Source organism: Arvicola amphibius, chromosome X (genome assembly GCF_903992535.2).
Source record: "Arvicola amphibius chromosome X, mArvAmp1.2, whole genome shotgun sequence".
Taxonomy (NCBI): Eukaryota; Metazoa; Chordata; class Mammalia; order Rodentia; family Cricetidae; genus Arvicola; species Arvicola amphibius.
The window spans coordinates 124281814-124302067 of NC_052065.1; the positions used below are offsets into that span (position 1 = coordinate 124281814).

Sequence of the window (20254 nt, forward strand, 5' to 3'; positions counted from 1 at the left end):
GGCTTGAAAATAATGGGCCAGACAGTGTTTAAAAGAATACAATTTGGTGTTGTTATTTTGGGGCATAAGCTAGCCGGTGGCTGAGAGCAGGGCGGGCGGAAGCGGCCTGCAGCCCCTCACTACACCATTCTTCTCTTGGAGGAAAGCTTAAGTTGTTCTAATTTCTGACTATTGTGGATAGAGCAGCAGTGAACACGGTTGAGCAAGTGTCTCTGGTTAGAATCAAACATTCTTTGGGTGTATGACTAAGGACTGGTATAGCTGGATCTTAAGGTAGAGCTGTACCATCTTCCTGAGGACGGCCACACTGATTTCCATAGTGGCTGTACACATTTGCACTCCACCAGCATGGAGGAGTGTATTCTTTACATCACATCTCACCAGCAAGAACCTACCACTTGTTTTATTCATTGTAACCATTCTGACTGATGTAAGATGAAATCTCATATTAATTTGATCTGCATTCCCATGATGACAAAGGATGATGAACAGTCTTTGTTTCTCAGCCAATTGAGTTCCTCTTTGAGAATTCTCTACTTAGATCTGTACTCCATTTTTAAATTAGGGTTGTTTTTGTTTTTTGATATCAAGTTGTTTAAGTTCTTATATATTTTGGTTCTTATCCCTGTGTTGGATGTAGAGTTAGTAAAAACTTGTTCTCCATTGTTTAGGCTTCCACATAGTCTGAATGATGATACCCTTGGCCCATGCAGAAGCTTTTCATTTTCATGAGGTTCCATTTTATTCGTTGTTGATCTTTGGCGTCTGTTCTATTGGTGTTCTGTTCAGAAAGTCTTCACCTGTGCCAATGAGTTTCAAGGTTATTTCCCCACTTTCTTGTTTATCAGGGTTAGTCTCTCTGGTTTTATGTTGAGGTCTTTGATCCATATGGAGTTAAGTTTTATGCAGGGTGGTAAATATGGATCTATTTGGATTATTCTACATGCAAAGATCCAGTTTGACCAGCACCATATGTTGAACATGCTGTCTTTTATTCCAATGTGGTATTTCTCTATATATACATACATATATATCAGGTGTTCACTCTCCTAAGCTATGTGTCTCTGCCTTCTCAACTGCTGTCCTGCAATCGGTCATGGTTCAGGTGATACAATTTGTTGAGCCAAGTCAGTAGTTCAATCAGCTGGTTAAAAGATGCATCAAGCCTGAGAGAAAAGAATTCCAAAAGATTGCCATGGCCATAGCCATAGGGTTTGCTATCATGGGATTCATTGCCTTCTTTGTGAAACTGACCCGTATCCCTATTAATAACATTATTTTGGGTGACTGAGTGCTTTCTCTTCATGGGAACTAGTGAACAAATGAGGGTTTGAAAACTAAAAAGTTGCCTGTATACTATGTGTTTTTTCTTTTCCTTTCCTTCCACCCAAGAAGTTTTCTATTTCTAAATAAAAACAATTTCAAATATACATTTTTTCCATGACAGACATTTTTTAAAAATCAAGTGTCCAAAGCTTGTGGATTTATGTCTGAGTCTACAGTTCGATTCCATTGGTCAATGTGTCTGTTTTTTGTGCTGATACCATGCTATTTTTTATTACTATAGTTCTGTAATATATTTTGAAGTAAGGGATGGTGATATGTAGAAGGAGCTGCAGGCAAGCCTGCTCTTCATCCCACCTGGCTCCCACATAGCTAGCTTAAAACACGAAATAATTATATGGAAACTGTATTCATTTAAACACTGCCTGGCCCATTAGTTCCAGCCTCTTATTGTCTAATTCTCACACCTTGATTAACCCATTCTAATAATCTGTGTAGCTCCATGAAGTGGTGTCTTACCAGGAAGATTCAGCATTGTCTGACCTGGTGGCTAGCTTCATGGCGACTGTCCCAGACAGGAGAGGCAATGACGATTGCCTGAGGCATCTGCCTCACTTCCTCTTCCCAGCATTGTGTTTGTCTACTCCACCTATATAAATCTTGCCCTATCAAAAGCCAAGGCAGTTTCTTTATTAACCAATGAGAGTCCTCCATCAGTGATACCTATAGCCATTCTTTTATTATTCAGAATTGTTTTAGCTATCCTGAATTTATTGTGTTTCTATTTTGAAGTTGAATTTTTTTAAAGGCCTGTAAAGAATTGTGCTGAAATTTTGATGGGGCTTGTATTTAATCTGAAGATTGCTTTGGGTAGGACAGTCATTTTACTATATCAAGCCTACCTATCCAAGAACATGGAAGATTTTTTCCCACCTTCTGATATTTCTTCAATTTCTTTATTCAAAGACTTGAAGTTTTGCCATACAAAATTTTCACTTTTTTGGTTAGAGTCACTTCAAGATAAATTATTTGAGGTTATTCTAAAGGGTGTTCATTTCCCAATTTCTTTCTCTGTTCATTTACAATTTGTATATAGACACTTTGTGAGTTAATTTTGTATCCAGCCACATTGCTAAAAGTTTATCAGGTGTAGGAGTTTTCCAGTGGAATTTCTAAGGTCACTTATGTATACTATTATATTATTTGCAAACAAAGATACTTCAGCTTCTTCCTTTCCAATTTGCATCTCCTTGATTTTCTTCACTCATTGTTTCAACTAGCACTTCAAGTACTGTTATGAAATAGACATGGAAAGAGTCAACAACCTTGTCTTATTCCTGAATTTAGTGGAATTGCATTGAGTTTTTCTCCATTTTTAAACCAGTTTTTTAGTTGATGCTAGCTATGAGCTTGTTTAAAACTACCTTTATAATGTTTATGTATGTCCCTTGTATCCCTTATCTATCCATGACTTTTATCATGAAGGGGTATTGGATTTTGTCAAAGGCCTTCTCTATACCTAATGAGATGATCACATAGATTTTGTCTTTCAATCTGTTTATATGGTAGATTATATTTATAGATTTCCACATGTTGAACCATTCCTACATCTTTGGGATGAAGGTTATTTGATCATATTGGATGGTCTTTTTCTGTGTCCTGGATATGATTTACAAGTTTTTTATTGAGAATTTTTGCATCGTAATCATAAGGGAAATTGGTCTGTAGTTGTTTTTTTTGCTTGGTCTTCATAATATATGATTTGGATATCAGAATAACTGTAGCCTTGATACAAAAATTGGGCAAGGTTCTTCCTATTTTGTGGAATAATTTGAGGTATATTGGCATTAACTCTTTTGAAAGTCTAGTAGAATTTCTGAGCTAAAATTATCTGACATGGGCTTTTTGGTTAGGTAATTTTTAGGTACTGCCTCTATTTCATAGTGGTTATTGGTCTTTTTAAATTGTTTATCTGATCTTGATTTAACTTTGATACTGTTATGTATTGAGAAAGTCACCCATTTCTTTTAGAAACCTGGAGTGCATGATTTTATTTTATTTTATTGAGTTATACATTTTTCTCTGCTCCCCTCCCTGCCTCTTTCCTCCCCTTCAACCTTCTGCCATGGTCCCCATGCTTCCAATTTACTCAGATATATTGTCTTTTTCTACTACCCATGTAGAATAGATCCATGTATCTCTCTCTTAGGGTCCTTATTGTCACCTAGGTTCTCTGGGATTGTAATTTGTAGGCTGGCTTTCTTTGATTTATGTTTAAAAACCACTTATGAGTGAGTACATATGATAATTGTCTATTTGGGTCTGGGTTGCCTCACTCAGTATGATGTTTTCTAGCTGATTCCATTTACCTGCAAATTTCAAGATGTCATTTTTTTCTGCTGTGTAGTACTCCATTGTGTAAATGTACCACATTTCCCTTACCCATTCTTCAGTTGAGGGGCATTTAGGTTGTTTACAGATTCTGGCTATGACAAATAATGCTTCTGTGAATATAGTAGAGCACATGTCCTTGTGGCACGATCGAGCATCCTTTGGATATATACCCAAAAGTGGTATTGCTGGGTCCTGAGGAAGGTTGTTTCCTAATTTTTGTGAGAAATTGTTGTACTGATATCCAAAGGGGCTGTACCAGCTTTCACTCCCACAAGCAATGCTGGAGTGTTCCCTTTACCCCAATCCTCTCTAGCATAAGTTGTAATCAGTGTTTTTGATCTTGGCCATTCTTACAGGTGTAAGATGGGATCTAAGAGATGTTTTCATTTGCATTTCTCTGATGACTAAGGATGTTGAACATTTCCTTAAGTGTCTTTCAGCCATTTGAGATTCCTCTGTTGAGGTCTGTACTCCATTTTTAAAACTGGATTATTTGTTCTTTTGTTGACCAATTTGTTGAGTTCTTTGTATATTTTGGAGATCAGCCCTCTGTCTGATATGGGGTTGGTGAAGATCTTTTTCCCATTCTGTAGGCTGTCATTTTGTCTTGTTGACTGTGTTCTTTGTTTTACAGAATTTTTTCAGTTTCGGGAGATCCCATTTATTAATTGTTTCTCTCAGTGTCTGTGCTACTAGGATTATATTTAGGAAGTGGTTTCCTGTGAAAATGCATTCAACTGTACTTCTCATTTTCTAAGGATCCATGGGATGTAATAGTCTCAGAAAATACTTTTCTTCTTCTTTTGGTCCAACAGTCAGTGCCTAGTTAATGAACAGAAAGATATTCTTTAGGGAACTGGTTATAAAATGTAGGTGTTTTAAGCTTGCAGAGAATCATACATCTCTGATTTAAACTTTTATTATTTTGGTTCCTGATATCCATGATGAAAATGAAAATAGCTTGAGCCAAAATGTGGTAACCCAGTAGTCCAGTACTAGCGCATGAATCCTATTATAAAGTTCTTTCCATTTACCTCTAATGTTTTATAATAATCCCTTAACATTTCTTATACTATTGAGACCAGTAGTGAAAACCTAATTTATTTTATTTTTTAATTTTCATTTTTTATTGATTTTTATTGAGCTCTACATTTTTCTCTGTTCTTCCTGCCTCTCCCCTCCCCTTCAACTCTCCCTCAAGGTCCCCATGCTCCCAATTTACTCAGGAGATCTTGTCTTTTTAAAAAAGAAAACAAACTTATCTTTTTTCATTATACATACCAATCCCAGTTTTCACTCCCTCTTCTCTCATTTCCTCCACACACCCTCCCACCACGCCCCCGTCCACCCCTCAGAGAGGGTTAAGCACATTGCTTTGAGGAAGGACCAAGACCCTCCCTACTATATCTAGGCTGAGCAAGGTATCCCTCCAAAGAGAATGGGTTCCAAAAAGCCAGTACAAGCAGTAGGGATAAATCCTGGTGCCACTGCCAGTGGCCCAGCAGTCTGCCCCAGCCATACAACTGTCACCCACATTCAGAGGGACTAGTTTGGTACTATGCTTGTTCCTTCCCAATCCAGCTGGAGGTTGCGTTACTCCCATTAGCTCAGGTAGACTGTTTAAGTGGGTGTACCCATCATGGTCTTGACCTCTTTGCTCATATTCTCACTCCTTCCACTCTTCAGCTGGACCTTGGGAGCTCAGTCCAGTGCTCTGCTGCGGCTCTCTGCCTTGGTTCTATGGTGACATTTAAGATACTCATCAATCCGACTACAGGACAAGGCCAGTTTGGGCATGCTCTCCTCTATTGCTTAGGGTCTTAGCTGGGGTCATCCTTGTGCAGTCTTGGGAATTTCTCTAGTGCTAGGTTTCTTGCCAGCCCCATAATAGCTCCCTCAATCAAAATATCTCTTTCCTTGCTCTCATCTCTGTTCTTCCTCCATCTCAACTATCCCATTCCCTCAAGTTCTTCTCCCCCTCTACTTTCCCCCTCCTCTCCTTCCACCTTCCTTTCTCCCCCCACACCCCTGCTCCCATTTTTTTCAGGAGATCTCTATTTCTCCTTCCCATGGGGATCTATAATATGTTTTTTTTTAGGGTTCACCTTGTTACTTAGCTTCTCTAGGGCCGTGGACTACAGGCTCATAATCCTTTGCTTTACAGCTGGTATCCACTTATGAGTGAGTACATACCTCATCTGTCTGGGTCTGAGTTACCTCACTCAGGATGTTTTTTTTCCTAGTTCCATCCATTTGCATGCAAATTTCAAGATGCCATTGGTTTTTTCTTCTGAGTAGTACTCCATTGTGTAAATGTCACACATTTTCTTTATCCATTCTTCAGTTGAGGGGCATCTAGGTTGTTTCCAGGTTCTGGCTATTAAAAACAATGCTGCTATAACCATAGTTGAGCAAATGTCCTTGTAGTATGATTGAACATCTTTTGGGTATATTCCCAAGAGTGGTATTGCTGGGTCCTGAGGTAGGTTGATTCCCAATTTTCTGAGAAACTGCCATATTGATTTCCAGAATTGTTGTACAAGTTTGCATTCTCACCAGCAATGGAGGGGTGTTCCCCTTACTCTACATCCGCTCCAACATAAGTTATCATTTTTGTTTTTGATCTTAGACAGAACTTCCACAGCTGATAAATCCCTTCAGTAATGTGACAGGATTCAAGATCAACTCAAAAAATTCAGTAGCCTCCTATACACAAATGATAAAGAAGCTGAGGAAGAAATCAGAGAAATATCACCCTTCACAATAGCCATAAATAACATAAAATATCTTGGGGTAGCACTAACCAAAGAAGTTAGACAAGAAGACCTGTTAGACAAGAACTTTAAGTTTTTAAAGAAAGAAACTGTAGAAGATACCAGAAAATGGAAAGATCTCCCATGCTCTTGGATAGGTAGGATCAACATAATAAAAATGGCATTCCTACCAAAAGCAATTTATAGATTCAATGCAATCCCTATCAAAATCCCAGCACAATTCTTCACAGACCTTGAAAGAACAATATTCAACTTCATATGGAAAAATAAAAAACCCAGGATGGCCAAAACAATCATGCACAATAAAGAAATTTCTGGAGGTGTCACCATCCCTGACATCAAGCTCTATTATAGAGCTGCAGTAGTGAAAACAGCTTGGGACAGGCATAAAAACAGACAGGTTGACCACTGGAATAGAATCAAAGATCCAGATATTAATAAACATACCTATGAACAGCTGCTTTTATTTTTTATGTATTTTTATTTCAGCAGCAGCAGCAGCAACAACAAAACCCATAGCATTTGTGTGTGTAGGGTCAGCTATTCCTGGCCATGGAGCTTGTCCTGGAGAGTGACTGATACACAGTGACACTCCACCAGAGAAGACAGATTTACCCTTTGCTATTGAGTGTCAATTGCAAACAGCTTCTCTCTTAGGGGTGAGACTCTGTGTCCACTTCCCCCTCTCAGTGCTGGGATCCCATCTGGCTCTGAGATGTTAACATTGATTTTCAACAAACCAGCATCAGAAGGAAACAGTCTCTGGGCATACCCGTAGGGGTTTATCTAGATTATTAGTCTCTGGGCATACCCGTAGGGGTTTATCTAGATTACTAGTCTCTGGGCATACCTGTAGGGCTTTATCTAGATTACTAGTCTCTGGGCATACCTGTAGGGGTTTATCTAGATTGCTAGTCTCTGGCCATACCTGACTGATTGTCTTAAGTTAATTGATGTGAGAAGACAAAACCTAAATGTGGAAAGCACCATTTCCTGGTCTGGGCTGAGGTACTGAGTGAAAGGTTGCTGAATACAGACATTATCTTTCTTTTCTTTGTGGCTGCGGATGCAACTTGAAAAGCTGCCTCAAGCTCCTCTTGCCGGTAATTCCCACAATGATGAGCTTTATCTGAAAATGGTGAGCCAAAACAATCACGTTCTCAAGTTACTCTTGGCAGTTCCTGAATGCTCTTTCATTTAGATCACTGGGGAACTTATAAAAAGGACTTTATTTTGCTCATGGTTTTAGAGGCCAAATGTCCAAGAACAGAAACAGCTTTCATAAAGGCCTCATGGCAGCAATACTATAGTGGGAGTGTGCATGAGGGGTAGATCAGAAATCCAGAGAGACATTCAGGGGCCAGGCTCTTTAAAATTTTTAAATGATTATGTTTATTTTATAACTGGATTGTCTGCATGTACATCTGTGTACCACAGTCCTGCCTGGTACCTGTGGAAGCCAGAGGAGAGCATCAGATTCCCTGATGCAGGCAGTTACTATGTGGGTGCTGGGAACCAAATCTGTGTCCTCTGCAAGAGCAACTGAACCATGTCTCCAACCCAAAGGCTAACTCTTTTTACTAACAGTCTCTTGCAAGAAATACCTAGAATCCATTATAGCAATTATTTGTAAGAGGGCAACTCTTACAAATTCCTGAATTCTTTGGAACACCTGATTTTTGACAAAGAAGATAAAACTATAAAATGGAAAAAAGAAAGCATCTTCAACAAATGGTGCTGTCATAACTGGATGTAGAAGAATACAAATAGATCCATATCTATACCCATTCATACAACTCAAATCCAAATGGGTTAAAGACCTCAATGTAAATCCAACCACACTGAACCTGATAGAAGAGAAAGAGGGAAGTAGCTTTCAATGCATGAGCACAGGAGACCACTTCCTAAGTATAACATCAGTAGCACAGACACTAAGAGCAACAGTAAATAAATTGGCCCTCCTGAAACTGTAAAACTTCTGTATAGCAAAGGTCAATAAGACAAAACAGCTGCCTACAGAATGGGAAAAAAATCTTCACCAACCCCACATTGAACAGAGAGCTGATCACCAAATTATACAAAGAACTCAAGAAACTAGACATTAAAATTCCAAATAATCCAATTAAAAATGGGGTACAGATCTAAACAGAGAACTCTCTACACAGAATCTCAAATGGCTGAAAGACACTTAAAGAAATTAAAGAAATGCTCAACATTCTTAGCCATCAGAGAAATGCAAATCAAAATGACTCTGAGATACCATCTTACACCAGTCAGAAAACCTTTTAAAAGATTATTATTTGTGTGCACATATGATGGAGGACTCCCATTGGCTAATAAAGAAACTTCCTGGCCCATTTGATTGGCCAGCCCTTAGGTGGGCGGAGTAGACAGAACAGGAAGAAGGAAGTGAGGTAGATGGCTCAGTCAGATGCTACGCCTCTCCTAAGTTAGACAGACTGCCGAGCCTCTCCTCAGGGAGAGATGCCATGAAGCCAGCCACCAGGCCAGATGTGCTGAATCTTTCCCGGTAAGACACCACTCGTGGTGTTATACAGATTATTAGATATGGGTTAGTCAAGATGTGAGTAAGAGGCTGAAATTAATGGGCCAGGCAGTATTTAAAAGAATACAATTTGTGTGTTGTTATTTCGGCTATAAAGCTAGCTGTGCAGGATCCAGGCAGCCAGGAGCGGGGCGGCGGGAATGCAGCCCACAGCTCATCACTACACACATATGTGTATCTCTCATCTCTCTCTCCCTCTCTCCTCCCAGTCTCCCTCTCTCTCCTTCCCTCTCTCCTCTCTCTCTCCTCTCTCTCTCTCTCTCTCTCTCCTCTCTCTCTCTCTCTCTTCCTCTCTCTCTTCTCTCTCTCTCTCTCTCTGTAGCCAGAGGGTAACTTTTTATGAGTCAGATCTCTCTTTCCACTGTGGTTTCCAGGGTTTGAACTCAGGTTATTAGGCTTGCATGGCAAGTTCTTTTGACTGCTGGACCATCTCACCATCCTAGAAAGCTTTATATTTCACAATTCTACTTTATAATCTCTGCCCCTTCTATTAAACCAAATTTTATGAAACTTATTCACACAAAACCAATATATTCCTTTTTCAAACCAGTATCACTTTCAGAAGTTGATTATCTTTATTGTAATCATCTATAAGACATAACCTTGCTCTTGTAGCACTCAAGAATTTTCTTTCAGCAGCTTCATGTAGATGAACATTCAGAAGTAAAAAAAAAAAAACAAGAAGCTTCATGACAATTATTTTGTCCTACTATGTAACCACACAATTTGTTATTGATTTTTTTCTTACTTTGAAAAATGCCAGAGATACTCTTAAACACAGCTTGCTCCAATACTGAGGGGACTTAAGAGGTGAGTGAATAGCCGCATGGTGGGATGCCCCACTCTCTATGACCTCCCCAGTGGGACAAAACCCCGGGCCCCTCCCCCAACTCCTTTGGCTTTTCTAGCCAGCCAGCAGGTAGTTTCTTGTGGCTAGGCTTCCCCCAAACCCAAACCCATCCTGCTGCCATCCAAACAACTAGCCACATCCCCGCCCACAAGCCCGCCTATCCTCCTGCAACCTCGGTGGAACTCTGAAACACAGTTTGCTCCAATACTGAGGGGATTTAAGAGGGACCAAGAGCTTGCTACAACACTGAGGGGATTAAGAGAGAGCACCAAGAGAGCAAACCAGGAGAGAAGATGAAGAGAGCAGGCTTATACAGACCTCGGAGGCTTTCTGAAACAGACATGGACAGTACAGAGCAGACCAAGAAAAACTCGCAGTCAGACAGCCACAGCAAGGATTGGAACAAGATGCAAAGACACTGTCAGCCTCATTTGAAGGAAGAGATGGGTAGGCGCCAATTCAATAATCCCTTCAACAACCTAAAAAGCAACATGGTAACACCAGAACTCAGTGGTCACACAACAGGAAGACTTGATCATCCTAACCCAGAAGAAGGAGGAAACGGGAACTTAGATTGGTATTTTTTTTAAAATATCTAATACATTTTTTAAAAAAAGGAAAAAGAAAATGCCAGAGAGAGTAAAGAAAGTCTACTGATGATAAATATAATCAGTTCTCAGGACAAACAAAAACTTGGAAGAAATCAACAAATTCCTTAAAGAAAACCAAGGAAAAGCAATCAAACAGGAGAAAGAAATGGTTCAAGATTTGAAAACTGAAATAGAGGCTGCAAAGAAAACACAAACAGGGAACTCTGGAAATGGAAAATCTGGGTAAATGATCAGGAACTACAAATGCAAGCATAAACAACAGATACAAGAGATGGAAGAGAGAATCTCAGACATTGAAGATATGATAGAAGAAATAGATTCATTGGTCAAAGAAAATATTAACTCCAACAAATTCTTAACACAAATATAAAGAAAGTATGGGACATCATGTAAAGACCAAACCTAAGAATAATAGGAAGGAGAAGAAGTTCAACTTAAAGACAAAAAACCAAGCCGGGCGGTGGTGGCGCGCGCCTTTAATCCCAGCACTCGGGAGGCAGAGGCAGACGGATCTCTGTGAGTTCGAGGCCAGCCTGGTCTACAAGAGCTAGTTCCAGGACAGGCTCCAAAGCCACAGAGAAACTCTGTCTCAAAAAACCAAAAAAAAAAAAAAAAAAGACAAAAAACCAAAAGCAAACTGAAAGAAAAAAAAAACATGATCATCTCATTAAATGCTGAAAAAGCCTTTGACAACATTCAATACCCCTCCATAATAAGGTCTTGGAGAGAGCAAAGATACAAGGAACATACCTAAACATAATAAAGGCAATATACAGCAAGCCAACCGCCAGCATCAAACTATATGGAGAAAAACTCCCAGTGATCCCACTGAAATCAGGAACAATCAAGGTTGTCCACTATTTCCATATCTATCAATATAGTACTCAAAGTTCTAGCTAGAGTAATAAAACAAAAAAGGAGATCAAGGGGCTACAAATTGGAAAAGAAGAAGTCAAACTTTTACTATTTGCTGATGACATGATAGTATACATAAGTGACCCCAAAAATTCCACCAGTGAACTCTTACAACTAATAATTACCTTTAGTAGAATAGCAGGATACAAGATTAACTAAAAAAAAAAATCAGTATCCCTCCTCTATATAGATGATAAACAGTCTGGAAAAGAAAACAGAGAAACCTCACCCTTTACAATAGCCACAAATAATATAAAATATCTTGTAAATATAACCAAACAAGTGAAAGACCGGTATAACAAGAACTTTAAATCTTTGTAGAAAAAAATTGAAGACATAAGAAAATGGAAAGATCTCCCATGCTCTTGGATAGGTAGGACCAACACAGTAAAAATGGCAGTATTGCTAAAAAGCCTTCTACAGATTGGATGCAATTTCCATCAAAATCCCAGAAAAATTCTGCACAGACCTTGAAAGAAAAATACTTAACTTCATATGGAAAAAGAAAAAACCCAGGATAGCCAAAACAATCCTGTACAATAAAGGAAATTCTGGAGGCATCACCATCCCTGACTTCAAACTATACTGTAGAGCTGCAGTAATGAAAACAGCTTGGTATTGGCATAAAAACAGACAGGAGGACCAATGGAATTGAATCAAAGGCCCAGATATCAACCAGCGTAGCTATGAACACTTGATTTTTGACAAAGAAGATAAAATTATAAAATGGAAAAAAGAAAGCATCTTCAGTAAATGGTGCTGGCATAGTGGGATATCAACATGTAAAAGAATGCAAATAGATCCATATCTATCCCCATGCACAAAATGCAAGTCCAAATAGATCAAAGACCTCAACATAAAACCAATCACACTGAATTTCATAGAGGAGAAAGTGGGAAGTAGCCTCAAATTCTTTGGCACAGGAGACAACTTCCTAAATATAACTCCAATAGTATAGAAACTGAGAGCAACAATTAATAAAGTGAGAAGCTTCTGTAAGGCAAAGGATGTGGTCAAGAAGACAAATTGGCAGCCTACAGAATGGAAAAAGATCTTTTCCAACCCCACATCTGATGGAGGACTGATCTCCAATATACAAGAAGAACTCAAGAAACTGGACATCAAAAGAACAAATAAACCAATTAAAAAAATAGGGTACAGTCCTAAACAGAGAATTCTAAACAGAAGAATCTCAAATGGCCAAAAGACACTTAAGGAAGTGCTCAACATCCTTAGCCATCAGAGAAATGCAAATCAAAACAACTCTGAGATATCATCTTACACCTGTAAGAATAGCCAAGATCAAAAACACTGATAACAACTTATGTTGGAGAGGATATGGAGTAAGGAGAACACTCCCCTATTGCTGGTGGGAGTGCAAACTTGTACAGCTGCTTTGGAAATCAGTATGGCGATTTCTCAGAAAATAGAGAATCAACCTACCTCAGGACCCAGCAATAGCATATACCCAAAGGATGCTCAATTGTACTACAAGGACATTTGCTCATTTTTAATGGCCAGAACCTGGAAACAGCCTAGATGCCCCTCAACTGAAGAATGGATGAAGAAAGTGTGGTCCATTTACACAATGGAGTAAAAAACAATGACATCTTGAGATTTGCATGCAAATGGATGGAGCTAGAAAAAAAAAACATCCTGGATGAGGTAAAACCCAGATCCAGAAAGACAAATTTGTACTTACTCATAAGTGTCTTCCCAGATCCGGAAAGACAAACATATATGTACTCACACATAAGTGGATTTTAGACATAAAGCAAAGAAAAACCAACCTATAGTCCACAACCCCAGAGAAGCTAGACAACAAAGAAGACCCTAAGAGAGACAGACATACATGGATTCATCTAGGAAGGAGAAAAAGACAAAAAAAAAAGGGTAGAAGGAGGGGGGGAGTAAGGAGAGTGGAGAAAATGTAAAGTTCAATTAAAAGCAATAAATTAAATTTTAAAAAATGTTATTACCTGTACAATGCTACTGCAAGCTCACCTTTGGAAAAAAGTGATCTTGCTGCCTGAGCATACTTTTCACTCTACGGATGCCTTTCTCACAGAAGGGTGAATTTGAAGATCTTTAAGAATCCTTTAGATCCATACTTATGTATAAATAGAAGGTATATTAGAGAAACATTTTAAATCTTACCATTTATCACCTTTTATTACCACAATTTTAGCAAATGTTGTACATGTACACTCTTAAACTAAACTGGCCTCAAACTCACAAAGATCTGCCTGCTTTATCATCTCTGTTCCTTCCATTAAACCAAATTGATCAAAAAGCAAAATATAATCCATTTCAGTCCTATAGCCATGAGGGGAGTATGAGTTTTATAGATGAATATGGAGAGGTAATTCAAAGGAAAGAGAATAGGGGTGGTCTGAAAGGGAGGAGGCATCCTTGAAATGGTTTTACAGTGTTCCTTGGCAGTATAAAATGTAAGGAAGTGATGGACCCAGGACGCTGATTCTTTCTGAACATGCTTTAAAGGAAAGAGTGGGAACAAAGGGAGTAAAGTAGCACAAATGTTAAGACAAAGAGGCAAGTTAGCCAGGAAGTAGTCATTTGAGACCATTTTTATTAAATGAGGACGTTTCCAAGATGTTCAAAACACTTGCCATTGCAAGGTTTAATTTTTCAAGGTTATTGACTTGGGCGAGGTTTTAGTAGTGCCCCCACCCCACCCTTTTCCCCGTTTCTCTTCCTCCTTCCTTCCTTACATCCTTTTCTTGGCCTATTTGTACTTGACCTAGGGACTTAAGGTGCCGGAAATTCAATAACCACCAAAAGTCCACCAAAGACAGTGACTCATGAGATGATTGTCTCATTACAGTGAATATTACAGATGCAAGACATTTGTAGAAGTAGGTGAAGTAGCTGTTTCTCCTGGCTCAAGCAGGGAGATAACCATGTTCTATTCGCATGCTGCCCACCCAGTTAGGGAGTCGTTAGAGCCCTCCTGTGTTCATCTCTGGTTCCTGCTTCATTGGCTGCCAGCCTTGTCTGCTAGTCATTGGCCCACTACTCATCATTTGTGCAGGAATCTTGCTACTACACTTTTGTGGCCAGCTTATAGCTTCAGCATCAAAATAACCCTTATCACAGATACCAAGTTGTAGCTGCGGCTGTTCTTGGTTCATGTCACGGAGCAATCTGGGAGTCTCTTTCCTGAAATATATGGACACTTTCCACTCATGATTTACTCTGTTACAATTACCTGCATCGGGTTCAATAGTATGTGAAAGGGCAATAGTGTCTAGCATGCATTCCTTGGGGACTAGGAATCAGGGGAACCAGCAGGCCACTAACACTGGTTCAGAAACCCCTTTCCTCCCATCAGTTTTGTGTTCTCATACCCAGCTGTAAGACCTCTTGTCTTCTTTAGTGCTCCCAATTTTACTGTTCTTTTTTTAAAAAAAAGATGTATTTATATGTATGTAAATTATATGTATATGTGTTTGCCTGCATATATATATATATATATATATATATATATATATATATCTCACATCACATACGTGCAGAAGCCGATAAAGGCCAGAAGAGGGAGATATATCTCCTGGAATTTGAGTTAAATGTCATGATTAGTATCCATGTGGGTGTTGGGAATTAAATCTAGGTCTTATGCTAAGGTAGTTTAAATGCTTTTAACTGCTAAGCCTTTCTCCAGTCTCCAACTTTACTATTTTGCCTCCATTCTTTCTTTGACCCCAACATTTAATTTCATTATATAATCAATGTGTATAAATTTCACCATGGGCCCCTTGCTATCTACAGTAAGTTAATTGCTGAGTTAATTACAACACTTAGTCTGATATCATAGAATTCCAGGAGTGTGTGCTATATAGGTTGGGGGCTTCCATTTAGGTGGTAATCTCTAGAGGAGGAGGTGTTCTTAGAACTGGTTGTTAGGAATTTTTCTAAATTATCCAGAAGCAAGCTGTATTGAGAATCTTATAGTCTGGAGTCCATAACAAAATACTATAAACGGAGTGGCTTATAAGCCTGAAAATTTCTTTCTCACAGTTCGGAAGACTGGAAGGTTCAAACTGAAGGCAGCAGCAGATGTCTAGGGAGGGCCAGCTCTATAATTCGTGTATGGAAATTTTTGCTGTGTCTCTCAGGGCAGATGCAAGCGCTTTAGCTCCTTATAAAGGTACAAATCCCGTTCATGATGTGCTCTATTTTCATGACCCCACTACCACCCAAGGACTCCATACCCATGCTATATAGCATTAGGTTTCAAACATGTGAATTTGGGGCAAATACAAGCATTCATTCCATAGTACAGAGCTATAGAGCTATATTTCCAACAAGCACTATGTCCTATAGAGAAAGACACAGTCTTACTTAAATTATGAATTTTCCACATAAATATTGACAGGAGAGCTGGGGATGTGGCTCAGTGGCAGAGAGCTTGTCTATCATTTACATGGTTCTGGATTCCATAATCAGCACCACGTATCCCACCCCCAACTAAAAGTTGCTTCAGGGACTGGGAGGATAGTTCCGTGGTGAAACATTTGCCTAGTAGTCACAGTCCTGGGCTTGATCTCAACTCTGAAAATAAAAATTTACAAATAATTTCCAGGGGCAGAAGAGATGACTCAGTGGATTAAGAGCTCTTCCAGGGCACCCAGTTAATAGTCTCAACATGCACATGGCAGCTCCTGTCTGGCACTCCACTTCCGGGGAATCTCTCTTCTGGCCTCCTTGGGCACCAGGCTCACAGTGTTGCGCAGGAATATATGGAGGCAAAACACTCACACACATAAAATAATAATACAAAATTAATTTAAAAATTAAAAAAAACATTTCCAAGTGGTCACAAAGCTCATCGGTACACTACTTGACTAGCAGAAGTGGTACTCTCAGTTTACTCCTCAGCACTGAGAAAAACCTCTATAAGTAATGTCAAATTGGGCCTTTCATTGAGCTCTATCTCAGAGGAAAGTAAGGATATCCATAGTAAAATTTCTTTCTAGATTTGTATGTACATGTACATGTATGGTTCCCATTTAAGTGATCACATATAAAAACTACACCAAATGAATCTTGTGCCAATAAGATGTAGTGATAAATACAACGACCAATAATTTGTTGTGCCATGCATTTAATTGCCTTCAGAACATATATGTCTATTATTGATAGTGATTACATGCCGGCATTCCACATGTAGATTAAATTGTTTTAAGTCCTTAGTAAGTTGAGATGCTTTGAGCCATGTCATCATCTTCATGACTTCTGTCACAAATAATGACTACTTCTGTACCACTGTCTTCACTCTCATTTGTTTTCGTAGTCTTATCACCCTCGTTAGCTTTATAACATTTGTACTTGTACCCTCTTTCAGTGTACTTGTACTCTGCTTCATAAAAGGACCGGGGCAATGGCTTCATTGTCTTTAAAACATAGGGATTTCCAGCATGCGCCTTCTTTGGCCCCACAAGACCATTGGGAAGAAATTCAGGATTACAAATAAGACATTTTTCCTGATAACGGCAACATTTGAAGGATGAATGCTTCCTGCGTGACACAGCCTTTCCTGTACTCACTGACTTTTTCAGAACACGGCGTCCACGTGCCTGGTTTGGTCTCCTTCTAGATGGTTTGGTGGACACAAGTTGATTATTGGGGACTGATGGGCAAGGCTGTGTGGCTAGAGAAGCTGACGTTTTCACAATGGCTAGCAAGGGTGGTGTGACTTGCATCTCTGAGCAGGATGAATTGACTTGACTAGCTAATTTACAGGTACGGGCAAGCTTCTGCGGTTTTTTAAGGCTGTGTTTCTTATGGGACTTCAGGATAGATGGCTTATGTAATCTTTGGGGACTTAACGACTTGGTTGACCGTTTTGGATCCAAATGTCTGTTTGATGTTTTTATACTGCATTGCATGGATGACTCATCAGTATTTGTACATCTCATTGAATTTTGTGGGTTGGATGGTATGCATGGCTTTTCTAGCCTTGAAGGCTCATCTGGTTTAATTGTACAGTTTGGCATAGATAGGTTTTCTTGACATGAGGGCTCAGTTATATGGTCTGAATTAAACAGCAGAGGTTGAGTTTCTAGAAAGTCCTCAGTTATTATATCAGGTTTACAAGCTGATACCTTGGATACCCAGGATGATATGGCTTCCATATTTTCTTTGTTGAGCCTAAAACACAGAAAACTTTGGGTGTCATAATTTAAAACAAAAGTACTATTGCTATCATCAGGAAATATAATGTTAGCTTAGGGTATGGATTTTTCCAGAGTAAAAGTTAAACACAGTAACAATTAGAGTGTACTGACAGCTGTAACATATGTTATACATATGAATTCATAAATAATTTTTTATGAATTATAATTTTAATAATAATTAAAAATACAGAATATTTTTAATATTTCAAAGCATTAGATAACTTTTAGTCCAAGTATGGGAGGACACAAAATTGTCAATAATAGTAAAGATGTGGTATGTATGTATAGTAGACTATAACTTGGGTATAAAATTGAAATTTGCCGGGGAAACAGGTGGATTTGTACATGAGTAACCCAGGATAAAAAGGTCAAATTTCACTAGTTTTCTTTCATCATACGAGGATCCTAGTTTTAGTACATTATATCTAGTGGAGTACCTGTGCGGACTAGGAAACAAAAAAGCAAAGCAAGTGTGTGTGTGTGTGTGTGTGTGTGTGTGTGTGTGTGTGTGTGTGTGCAGCATGTGTGCATACCTTGGGGGGAGAGAGTAGTAGAACATAGATAAAAGGAAGAGGGATTCTGAGAGGAAATGTTTAGACAGAGAGGGAGGCAGAGAGAGAGGGAATTGGGGAGATGAAGGTGTGGGATGGAGGAGGATTAACTGGAATAAAAGGGGTATAAAAAACCATTTGGAAAGCTAGATATACCCACCTATGCAATAACAGCGTGACTGGAAAGCTAGATATACCCACCTATGCAATAACAGCGTGACTGTTTTAGTAGTGGTGCTAACTAACTGCTCTCTGAATGGATTCGAGAGTCTCAGTCTGGGTGATGGGAAGGTGACCAGTAAGCTTGACTAACAACTCAAGTATAGAAGGTGGTATGCCCACAGAAGGAATGGACTTCTGATGGTTAGCTACACTGATATAGCAGCAAACTGCTTTCTAAACACCTATGTGTATACCCACAGGCAAACACAGCTTTAGCCTTAATCACGGAAGCCTCTCCTTACAACGAACAGTGGAGAATTTAGAAAATGTCACAAATGTGGATTTAGCCCCAGGCAAGTCACTTATACCACCACTTCTTAGAATCAGGGAACGCTGTGCAAGAGGTGGCCAGAAGTCTTTAGGAGCTAGAAGCTAAGATAAAAGACTAAGGTGAAAGGCCATTCCCTTCACTTGATGATGCAGCTACTATAATCATTAACTCACATCAACTGTTGTTGCCTGCACTAAGACCACACCAAACATCATAGACTCCTTGTCCATTCACATTCAGGTAATCCTGCAACAATCTGTCTCCATCTACCTGGGTCCCCTTGATGGATCTCCAATACATTAAAGTCAGTAAGAGTTGGGACCCTCAACCCTTATACACCCTTAATTTCATCCATAAATGCAGAGAGTAACGATGTTCACCTTGTAAATGAGTTTAGGGCTCAACTCTTAAGGACACAATGTTAGGTAGGTAAACAGATAACAGTTTTGGATGCTATTGAAAAGGGACTCCTCCCTTCCATCATCTTCCTCTTCCAAAGTTTACTATACTGAAGACTTCCCCATGCCCTCTCTGAGGAGGATACAGACCCTGTCAAGCGAGAGATACAAAAAGAAAAACTATTCTGTTTTTCACTGGTTTAATCGAAACAAAAGTCAGGAAATGTTATTCATAGTCATGACATTTTGTAAAACTCCTACATTTTGATTAAACAGTGACAATTTTGGAAGTTAATGTCAAGTTTCTAGAATAAAATCAACTTACTTTGTTAGATTCCTGCCTTCCTTTCTCTATCAACCTCCAGTAAGGGACTAGCCATGAAAGATGTTTATAATCACTTAACATCTTTTGTCTGGCCTGGAACTTACTATGTAGATCAGGCTGACCTCAAACTTATAGATCTTCACCTACCTCTGACTCCCAAGTGGTGGGATAAAACGTGTGCCAGCATACCTGGTTAAAGAAAAAATTTCAATCATCCTTTTCCCAATGTTCTGTCCCATGGCTACCCCAGATTGTAATCAGATAGTGAGCTCTTACTCTTTTTTTTTTTTTGGTTTTTCGAGACAGGGTTTCTCTGTGGCTTTGGAGCCTGTCCTGGAACTAGCTCTTGTAGACCAGGCTAGTCTCGAACTCACAGAGATCCGCCTGCCTCTGCCTCCCGAGTGCAGGGATTAAAGGTGTGCGCCACCACCGCCCGGCTTCTTTTAATTAAAAATAATAATTTAATTTTATGTATATGGCTATTTTGCTTGCATGTATGCCTTTACAGCATGTTTGTGCTTGATGCCTGTAGGAGCTAGACGATGACAATGCTCTTCTAGACCTGGAGTTATAGATGGTTTTGAGCTGCTGGGTAGGTGCTGAGAATCAAACCCAGGGCTTCTCATAGAACAGCCAGTGCTCTTAACTGCTGAGCTATCTCTCTTTACAACAGAGATTTCTTCTGAAGAACTTCCTTTCCCCCAAATAAAAGCCTGTATTATTGGGGCTGGAGACATGGCTTAGTGATTAAGAGTACTTGTAGTTCTTGCATAGAAACTGGGTTTAGGTAGCAGGACCCACTGTGGCCTCCAAGCAGCTTTAAGTCCATTTCCAAGGGATCTGATGCCCTCTTTTGGCTCCTGTGGGTACTGCATGCACATGATGCACATTTGTGT

The 20254-nt window shown here is 39.4% G+C and overlaps 1 protein-coding gene and 1 pseudogene across 1 annotated transcript in view; one reads left to right on the plus strand and one right to left on the minus strand.

Annotated features, from left to right (window-relative positions):
* Positions 1 to 1096: 1096 nt before the first annotated feature.
* Positions 1097 to 2916, plus strand: LOC119804481 (annotated as a pseudogene).
* A 13688-nt stretch (positions 2917 to 16604) lies between these two features.
* Positions 16605 to 20254, minus strand: part of CXHXorf66 (chromosome X CXorf66 homolog) — a 12123-nt gene continuing 8473 nt past the window's right edge. The window contains exon 3 of the mRNA XM_038315887.1: positions 16605 to 17565. Within this exon, the coding sequence (XP_038171815.1) occupies positions 16605 to 17565 (961 nt within the window). The remainder of the gene's footprint in view (positions 17566 to 20254) is intronic.